Source organism: Pristis pectinata, chromosome 26 (genome assembly GCF_009764475.1).
Source record: "Pristis pectinata isolate sPriPec2 chromosome 26, sPriPec2.1.pri, whole genome shotgun sequence".
In the NCBI taxonomy this organism is placed as follows: Eukaryota; Metazoa; Chordata; class Chondrichthyes; order Rhinopristiformes; family Pristidae; genus Pristis; species Pristis pectinata.
Genome location: NC_067430.1, coordinates 16,948,011 through 16,958,692, shown reverse-complemented (window position 1 = coordinate 16,958,692; position 10,682 = coordinate 16,948,011). Strand labels below are relative to the sequence as shown.

The window sequence follows — 10,682 nt, the reverse complement described above, 5'->3', positions numbered from 1 at the left end:
TATTCCTGAGGCTCCCTTCCCCACCTTGATGACCTGCCCATCTCCTCCCCTCCCCTCCCCTCCTCCATCCTTTATTCCATGGTCCACTGCCCTCTCCCACCAGATTCCTTCTTCAGCCCTTTGCCTCTTCTACCTATCACCTCTCAGCTTATTACATCTTCTCCCCGTCCCCCACCCACCTACCATCCCTCTCTCACCCAGACTCACCTATCCCCTGCTTGCATGTGCTCCTCCCCCCTCCCCCCACCTTCTTATTCCAGCTTCTGCCCTCTTCCTTTCCAGTCCTGATGAAGGGTCTCAGCCTGAAACGTCGATTGTTTATTTCCCTCCATAGATGCTGCCTGACCTGCTGAGTTCCTCCAGCACTTTTTGTGTAATGCTTCAATCAAACACCAACAAAAGCAAAGCGAAGGGCAATTCTGCTTTTCACTTATATTGTTTGAATTTCAGCCTGAGCTGAGATTGTGGTTGGTTTCTGGTTCTGACTGTTCTATAACTAAGTATTTGTTAGACCACTTCCACAAGCATTAAGTGAATCATTTATTGTGAAATGGAAGTCACTTGGCCACCAGACTGGGGAAGGCAGCAGCATTTCTTCCTGGAATGACATCGACAAATATGATGACCATTATCGATATCTGATGTCGGTCCATGAATTAATAGATTTATGTTATGTGTGCAGTCCCATTATCACTACGCCACCTTGGTCCAAGCATGCTTTGATTATGGAGAGGATGATAACCCAGTGTTTGTCATTCAGCAGGGACCCCAGTTGTCAGATGAGAACAAGGTAGAGCTCAACAATATAGCATTCCACAGTCAGGTAGTCTACTCAATTATAAAGTCCAGATCACACATTACAAACAGTCATTTGGGAAAGGTGCCAGCAGATACGGCATCTCTGGAGGCTTGGTCAAAATGGGTAGGATGTAAAATTAGGCTAATAGTTTCAGCTGGATTAACTGCATACAATGCAACGATTATAGTTGATTGCAGGTTTGGACTGAGGCAGAGCCAAATTTTACTTTAAAAGCTTGATTCTATTGCAGCCACAATGAAAGCTCTCTAGTGGGCCTTTGTTGAACTGATACAAAAAAGTGACAAAGTAACCCAGAGCACTCTTTGTATCTCAAGCTATTAAAATGGCAACGATATTACAATGAGGATGTTTATGCAGAGGGTGATTGTACCATTAAAGATGCAGCAGTTTTTTGGAGAAGAGCAATGCCTGATGGGAGGTGCTCTTGGGTGGAAGCTGATTGAGGATACTGTAGTGAGGCTCCTTGGAAGTAAGTTTTGACAGCATAATGTTATGCATCATTAGTGGATTCAAGGTATTATTACTGCAGTTTGTTTTAGCTACCTTTTTGATAAATGATACTCAGATCGTTTTTATAAAACATTGCATACAACTGTTAATTTTAACATTAGACAAAACAGGCACGAACAGACTATCAAAAATAACAAGTAGTGATGTATGAAGGTTATTAAATTGTAGTGATAGATTATCGGGTAGTGGGGCAAGAGCAGAGGCTAAGGGATTAATCTGTACTGAATACAAGAGAGGATGTTGGATTGCTATGATGGGACATTAGGTCATGAGTATAAGTGGGGAAATGGAGTTGTAGTGATGGTGTGATAGTATTTAAAAAGGCTTGCTGGATTGTCATAATAGGTGCTGGGTAATGGGTATAAGTGCAGGTGTTAGTATTGAGTGTTGCATTGTTGTGCTTGGGTTCTGGGTAGTTGGAATGAATGGAAATGTTAGTTTGGCATTAAGGATATTGAATAAGATTAGGAGTTTTGGATTGTTGTGCTGAGGTAATTAGTGATAGTATAAAAGGAAAATGGAATTGCAATAATGGAGTATTTGGCATGAATGGGAAATATTGAATTGGACCAGAGAGGGCATAGGATTATAGTTATGGGAAGCAGAGTTTGAGTTTGGTTTATTTGATTGGAGTGATGAGATATTGGTTATGATTGCCGTATACATTGGATATTGATTATACTGATAGCGTTTTGGGATCATTTTACAAGTGGGAGAATAGAATTGTCGCAGCGAAGTATTGGGTATGATTGGATTGCAGTGATGGGGTCTTGGATAGTACTGATCAATGTTGGGAAAAGGAAGAATACTTATTGTAGTGGTGGAGTGTTGGGTATGAGTTTCACAGTGGATGGGGTGGTCGATGGCATGATATGGGATTGATTATATTTCAGGCAGCTCTAATGTGGCATGGTCTATTAGGCATATGTTGGAATCATCAAGATTTTAGCTGCTGTTAACTTTGAGATTATTTCTTGACTGGTTGCTTGGACCAATTAAACCAGATTCTTTGTCAAGTCCTTTCAGACCGTAATGAATGATCCATGATCAACATTGACTGAATCTGGTTCCACACACCGCCCTCGCCTTCGGGTCACTCTCCGATTCCGGTGGAACTTGGCATAACAGCGGAAACCTGATGAAGACAGCAGAGCTTTAAAGGGATTCACGCCTTGCAGCACACTTTGACACAGCTTGGTCATTAGCTTAAACTACATTAACAAGTTCCATCCCCTCTCCTCATTTACCATCCTGACATCTACAAAGCATAGTTAGGCAGTTTGTGTAGCAGTTTGTACTTTGCAGCAGCACCAATGGAAGAATAGAATTTTTGTGAAGGGGTATGAGCACAAATGGGAGATGTTGAGCATATTTCAGGGGCGGCATAAGATTGCGGTATTGGGGTACTGTGTTTCCCTGAAACAGCAAGCACATTGTTTGAATTCCAATCCTGATTTTAATGAGCAGTGAATGAATAAATGGGGAGATTACACTCATGGGTCTGATATCCACTATTTGAAGTCTAAACACAAGGCAGAACCCACCTTCTGCGCACATGCAGTCATCATAACACTTGTTATTGAGGCCACGGTTATGGGCTTTACAGACGTGCTGCCGGAGATCACAGCACCAACCTGTGGGAAATGGTACAAATTACTCAGTTGAAGAAGTTGACCTTGTCACAAGTTCAATTGCCATAAAGATGGCAAACAGAAAAGTACCCTCCACCCAGAAAGAGAGATACTGTAATGATAAAAAAAAACAAGTATTGCAAGCTGGAAATCTAAAAATAAACATAAAAATGTTGGAAATACTAGTTGGTCAGGATGTACCTGTGAAGAGGAAAACTGGTTATGTATTAAATTAATATTATCTTTGGTGCTGGTTACCTGTTGAGTATTTGCTGCATTTTCTGTTTCCATTAACACAAAGGTGGACATGTCAGACATAATGTGCATATTTACAGTAGAAATTTCCTCCAATTAAATATTGGGAAGGTCAAAGCCATTCAGTCTCTGCTGCAAACCATCTCCTTGCCACCAACTCCATCCTTGTCTTTGGCCCACATCTAAGACCAGATCGTTTATAGCCTTCAGCTGTCCCATTAGACATTGAAGTGAACCTGTGATCCATATCTTCTCCACCCCCAAACTAATCCACCTCAGTAGTGTCATCCACTGGCCTTTCCTCAGCTCATTTGCTCCTGAAACCCTGATCTGTGCTTTTTATCTTTACACTAAATTACTGCAGTGTTCTCTTGGCCTGACCCATGCTCCATTATCATCAGCTCATCCAAAACTCTGCTGCTTGCATCCTAATTTGCACCAATTCACATTAACTCACTGTTTCACATGGCTTCTTATTTTCAAATCCCCCATGACTTTGTTTCTTCCCATCTTTGTAACCTCTCATAGCTATATAACCCTTCAGCATACCCAGAGATCTCTGAGCTCCTCCAAATTTAATCTCTCATCTTTTCCCTGTTCCCTTTTCCCTACCATAGGTATGTGTACATTTAGTTCTCTGGAATTTATAATTTGAAATTCCCACACTAAAGCCTCATACCTCTCTCTCCTTTTTGTAAGTATACCCTTTTGTCCTAATATGTAGCTAGAGTACAACCTTTGCCTGATTTTACTTATGTGAGATGAGCTGATATGTTTTACTTTGTTAAAGCTGCTTTATGAAAGCAAAATATACTCTGATTTCTTACCTTTGTTCAATATCACAACCTAGAATATACTGATTTTGAGAAAATTTAAGTGAATGGTACATTGTCTCCCAGTGTGTTGTCTGGTCAGTTACTTGAGCTCTGTGCCAGCTTGTGAAAACCTGCATCTTTGGCAGATACAGTGAGCCAAATTTTGACATGGACAGGTTACATGGCAGGACCAGGTAGAGAGCTTGGCACTGCAATTGGGAGCCCAGGGATAGGGGGTCTGCTCACACTCCTAGAGTGGTTGGGGAGTTTGGACATTGCTGGATACCAGATAACACCAGCCTCTAGAAAATCAGTAAATTACCCTCAGGAACAGATTGACTCTCTGCTCCTTAATCTTCTACTGTTACACCCAGAAGTGAATGATTTTGACAAAGTTTGAGATGTTACAAATTTAAACAACTAACCCAGTCACATCCCACTATTGTGGGCAGAGTTAAAATTCATCTCAATTTATTTATTAATTTTGGTTTTAATGTAGGTTTCAAAATCCTCTTCAGTGTGTACCAATCCTATTGTTATTGTTCTTTGCTTCCTGTTAACGTGTATTGAGCTAGGCAAGTTCTGTTGTTAAATACTTCTAGTTAATTCTTGATTCATAAAGTCTTTTGCTCTTCTTCTAGGCAGTCCCTTGGGGTTAAAGATGACTTGCTTCCATTCTGGGTAGTGAGGTGGCTGCAGAGTCCTACGCAGGGTTTGCAGACCCTATCACAGATAGTGCTTTCACAGGACAGCTGGGTGGATTGTTTGGGATGTTTGTGCAGGCCTTTTGTCTGCTCCAATTGTGGAGACCTGAGATGCTCAGAGGTTTCCCTGATGTTCATTTTGAGCAATCAAGGGCCAGGAATTTCCATGTATCAATAAGGATGTCACATTTTTTTTCAAGGAGACTTGAAGAATGTCCTTGGAGCACTTTCCCTGCCCTTCTGGATATCTTGCACCACGTTGGACCTCAAAGTAGAGTGCTTGTTTTGAGAATCTGGTGTCCAGTGTGGAGGCAATATGGCTTGCTCACTGGAGTTACATAAGCAAGATTGGAGCCTCTGTGCTAAGGATATTGGCCTGGGAGTGGATTCACCTACTCTGCCAACAAGTTTGAACAATTTTGGAGAACAGCATCGGTAGTACTATACCAATGCTTTGTGGTGGCTAGATTTGGGGTCTTTGTCATTGAAATTCTCTTTTCTTCAGTTGGCTGAATGCTGTGCTTTTTGCACAGAAGGTGATGATGAATTTTGCCATCAATGACTGTCTTCACTGAGAGGTGGTTTCCAAATAATAGAAGGTAAAACACATTTCTAGCATTTTATCTTGACAGCTGGGGAGCTGGGGAAGATTGGTAGAAGACCATAATCTTCTGGATGTTCAGTGTAAAGCCCATCCTCTCGTACGTTTCAGTGAAGAAGTCAACAAAGACTGAAAATATTCACATACACAAGCACAATCTGCTTACTGTAATTCAATAACAGATATTGAGAGTTTTCTTGATTCTGGAGCAGAGATGACAGCAGTTAAATGGTTTCCTGTTTGTCCACACATTAACTGCACTTGAAAACTTATTGGAGGTAAGATGCAATATTGCAATGAGCAAGATTGAGATGAGAGTTGGTGTGATGGCACAGACTTGCTTGACTCCAGTCTGTACTGGGATTGGGTCTTGGGTGTACTGCTGGTTTGAACCACCACAGCACACATAGAATGGTAATGATTTTTGAGGACAACCAAATTGGAGAAGGATTCTCCTTAATCCCTCATGATTGACACAGTCAAAGGCTTTAGTGAGGCAAAAAAAACTACACACAGTGGTTGATGCTATTTCCTACATTTATCGCATAGTGAAGATCACTTCCATTGTACCTCTTGATGGACAGACTTCACTTTATGAGTCTGGGAGGAGCTCCTTTGCTTCACAGTACAGGAAGAAGAAAAGCTGATAAGATTTCATCGATTGCTTCCCAACAAGCTATTTCCCTAAATCAGTTGACATCAGGAATGAAATAAATAATCACAAGACTGGCATGTGATGTGTGTTTTATAACTGTTTCAGTCAGTGCCTCCAGTGATTATACAGCAGCTGTGTGGAGATGGCAGCAGAACAGAGAATGTGCATAAGGCACAGCACAACGGGATGCTATCCAGTGTGCCTTTGTTCCTTGCTTGAGTTGATAACTCCAAGGTGCCAATGTTTTGCTGCCTGCAGCATTCACAGTTAATCCCCCCAGCTCTCCAAATCATTAGATTATTATGTTCAACAATTAATCTTAATGAATCTCCCACTGGATTTCTCAGTCTCTGTTAAATTAACTGTACAGAGTCTGAAAGGTTGGGTATATAGGGTATGTTCAGAGAAAAGGCTGCAGTATAACTGGGTTGAATGAAGAACAGAATTAGGAAGCAATTATATTAACCCTTTCAGGGTTCTTGTCAATGTATACCAGGGTACTGTAAGGTTTAACCATATAATCTATGATCCAATTTCATTTAAAAATAAGAAACTTCCATTTATATAGTACCTTCAGGACGTTCTAAGAATGCTTATAGCCAACAAAGTACTTTTGTAATGTGCTCAGTTTGGTTCTGTAGGAAATGCAGCAGCCCATTTGTGTACAATATGGCCCCAAGATCAATATTTGTCCTGAATACTGGAGAGAATTGCTATTCTTCAGTCGCTCAATTTTACATATATCTATGATGGTCTTTGGTTTAACATCTCATTTGGAGAGCAGCACCTCTGACGTTGTAGGCTGTCATTCAGCCTAACCAGAACTGAAGACAAGACACTAATAATGAACCAACTTGCTGCCACTCAAAGCTTATTGTTTGTGTCTCTTTTACTTTCCCTGATCTGACACCCCAGCAAGAAGCAGACTAACGACAGCATTAAGACGCATGTACAACTCACTGTCCTTTCAATTAAACAGCAATAATGTCATGACACCAAAGAGGGGACCACACATTAACCATATTGTTGTCAGTCATACACATGACATGTGGGCAGCACGGTAGTGTAGCAGTTAGCATAATGCTGTTACAGTGCCAGCAACCCGGGTTCAATTCCAGCTGCTGTCTGTAAGGAGTTTGTACGTTCTCCTCGTGACTGTGTGGGTTTCCTCCGGGTGCTCCAGTTTCCTACCACATTTCAAAGACGTACGGGTTAGGAAGTTGTGGGCATGCTATGTTGGCGCCGGAAGTGTGGCGACACTTGCGGGCTGCTCCCTGAACACTCTACGCAAAAGGTGCATTTCACTGTGTGTTTTGATGTACATGTGACTAATAAAGAGATCTGATCTGATCTGATCTGACATCCCAAAATATAGCAACAGCAGTCTAATACATTTCCAATAGCCAGTACTTTCATTTTTGTCATTAACTGATTGTTTATCTTTGCCAGTAATGGCCATTTAACTCACAGGTAGAAGGTGGACAGATTTCTGGGTGTAACAATGACTGCTACAGACATTATTAAAAAGAGTATGAGCAATGGGTTAAAGCCTCAGGCTAGTTAAGAATTGTGCAGGTACCAGGGAGACAGTCGAGGTGATGATCACACGGTTCTACTTCAGCCAGGGATGTGATGTTCCCATTACTCAGATTCTTACTGCGACGCTTGTCTGCAAAGAAAAGAAAAATCAACTCTTCAGAAGGAAATATTTCTGCTGATAGCGTAGCTGCTCAGATTCACTAAGCCATGGCTAAACTGGTTAAATTTTGAGGACAGATTGCACGGAGCAGACTTCTATGCCCTCGTGAATATATGATTTACTGAGATGCTAAAGATAATAAGAGGATTAATAGAGTAGGTGAAGAGAAACTATTTCCTCTGGTGTGGATGTTCAGATCAAAAGGAAACAACATTAAGAGGGTAAAGGGATAATGTTAAGAAAAAATATTTTCACACAAAGTGAATATACAGTGCACTCTCCCCTTCCAAAATAAATTGCTGAGGGAGGCTCACTCCTACCAAACACACTCACACCTCTTGCACTCATGTGTCCCCCCCCCCCCCCCATCCCCACATTCACACAACATACTTTCATGCCTCCACTTGTTACCTTTCTTCTTTGTTGAAGGCCACATATCTGGCTTCATATCTTCATAATCTGTCCAATCAAAGAGCGTCATGTCGAGAGTGGGGTTTACGTCGGCGACAGTTCTTGCTCCGGCCTACATGAGCTCGGGGCAATGATGAGAGGGTCAGAGATGAAGGCAGAGGAGACAGAGAAATGAATGGAGTAAGGGAGTCATTAAAGGAGAATTAATTGTTTGAGAAGTTAAATAAAGAAAAATTTAAAAATATATAGAGGTCAGGGCAATTGAGTGATAATGAAATGAAGGAGCAAAGAAAGTTACAGCAATTAGATTGGTAGAAATTATATTTTATGGATAGTGACTAGACTGAAGAATAGCTACAAGTAAGGAATATTCAGAGATAAATCACCAAGTGGCAGTGAACCAGCGACTCATGAATCTCAACCTGGTGAAATGTCACTTGGGCACTGAGAAAAAATTATCAGTATTGCAGTACATGCAAATGTCAGTGTGCCTGTTTGGGAGGTTGAGTTAAGACCTAAAAAAACTTCTGGAGATAAATATCAGATTTGCTAGCAATTTCTGTGTCCTGAATGTAAAAACGGTGCCAATTACTTTTACATTCGTCCTGTTTGCTTTTACCAATTGCCTACTAAAGCCTCAATCGCCTGCACCAGATCAACAAAACCTACAACATCCTTTCCAACTAAAATCTAAGCAGCAAACCCAAACTCCCACTAAAATCTTAACTTCCATCTCTGCAACAGCTGCATACTCCACCTCAATCTCTCTGTGTCCCAACTAAAATATTTCTCTGCACTTTAGTTATCCCTTCACATTGTTTTGTTTTTTTAAACCTTTATAAGTTCCTCTCTGTAAAATTCAACTCCTGCATTTTACTTAACACTGCCTGCTTACCATAATTCCAACCAACACTATTCCCACAATGTATTGATTTCAAAACCCTCACACTTATGTAATTTCCTCCACAGTCTGGGCCAAAGTAGTTATTTCTTTCTGAAGTGCATGGGATGCTTGAATATCACAAAAACATATAATAAGTGTGTATTTAATAGAATTATGATGTCAATGTGTGACAGACAATGAAATCATTGGAAAAAAATCCAGTTGTTGGCCAAAATTGTAAATGTTCAGTTTCCTTTCAGTTCTTATTTTGTTATTGGAAGATTCTGCTATGTTTTTCTGATGATGATCAAATCTCAGAGGGAGTGTAGTTTACTGTATCTACCACTGCTCTGTGTCATGTCAGTGATTTTACAAGATGGACATGGAGGTTCACAAACTCCTAAGGGAGGGCAGATCATGAAGTGGCAACATGAACTGCTAATCACAGTATGATTTAATTGGATTACAATGTGATTCTCCCCTGATATGGACATTTCTGCTCCACTAAACTCCATTGAATGGAAGAAAATTTGCTTTTTGCTGCTTCTAGTGACAGGAGAGTGACCAGGGAGAATTGGTTTACCTGTTCTTTTGTTTGCTGTTTGGACTTTACTGCTGGTGCTTCCTCAGTTGTGATGGTGGTCAACAATGTACTGGTCACAATCGCACTGGACATAGGCAGGGGCATAGTGGAAAGGTCATCCATCACCTTGCTTTGTGTTAGATCCTTTAAGGATGGGATTAACTCAGCTTCTGATATTTTGACTGCTAGAAGAGGACACATAAAATGAGAGATTAATCAAATGCTGTTAAAAATGAAATGACCAGAAGGTTGGACAAAGATCCACTGGGTGACATCATGAAAAGGTGGAAACAACAGGTAAAGAAAACCTGTTGTGTGGTAGGGTGCCAAGGACTTGCTGTGCAATAGGAATGTTATTGAACAAAAACATGATTGGGTGACAAGTTAGGAGAGAGACCTGTTTGGTTTGACAGAGTTGCACGATCTGCTATTTATTTTGTAGCTTCCAGTTTGTGGTACATGTCACTTGATTGGCTGTTATTCTCCCCGTCACATTGAGATGTGAGTGCTCACTGCTGTGAAAGCTAAAGAAATAATGATTTGAGTTAATTAACATAACATACATAATCTTCGTTTGGCACTTCCAATGTGAAAACTAGTTTAAGATTAAGAACACTAGCTAGGATAAAAGAAAAAGGCCAACTGGGGTCAGGTTCATAACCTCACTCTCCCCAGTCTCTCAGGATAAGCAGAAAATTCCCAGCTGTACTTCCTCTGCTGCTTTTTCTGACTGTAGTGATCAACAGTCAGGTTTGCTCATCCTCCTAATTATTTACAAACTAATGCCCTGCATACTACCAATCCACTACACAAGTAGGTCCTTGATAACAGTCTTCATCCTGTTCATTAATTTATAATGAAAATTCAGTCATTCATAAATACTCTGTGCAAAACTTAAAAATTTTGAATTTGTCTATTGTCCTCTCCCGATGCTTTACCCTTTGCTTAGATCTAAAAGTCCCACTAATGTTTTCAGGAGCCTTACTCAGTTTGAACTGGCATTCAGTAGTTTAACTGGGTAGAAATGATTTGTCTGATTTATCTTCAATATGGCTGCACACTTTTCATAAATTTTTTAATGAAATTTAATGTAACAACCTAACTAGCGTCAAAAA

At 40.6% G+C, this 10,682-nt stretch overlaps 1 protein-coding gene across 2 annotated transcripts in view; it reads right to left on the bottom strand.

Annotated features, from left to right (window-relative positions):
- Positions 1–366: 366 nt before the first annotated feature.
- The window catches only part of draxinb (dorsal inhibitory axon guidance protein b), a 15,744-nt gene continuing 5,428 nt past the window's right edge, over positions 367–10,682 (bottom strand). For both annotated transcript variants that reach the window (XM_052039565.1, XM_052039566.1), the window contains exons 3-7: positions 9,568–9,752; positions 8,102–8,213; positions 7,571–7,660; positions 2,875–2,964; positions 367–2,465 (exon numbers count right to left, since the gene is read on the bottom strand). In XM_052039565.1, coding sequence (XP_051895525.1) covers positions 2,353–2,465; positions 2,875–2,964; positions 7,571–7,660; positions 8,102–8,213; positions 9,568–9,752 — 590 coding nt within the window. In that variant the 3' untranslated portion in view covers positions 367–2,352. The remainder of the gene's footprint in view (positions 2,466–2,874; positions 2,965–7,570; positions 7,661–8,101; positions 8,214–9,567; positions 9,753–10,682) is intronic.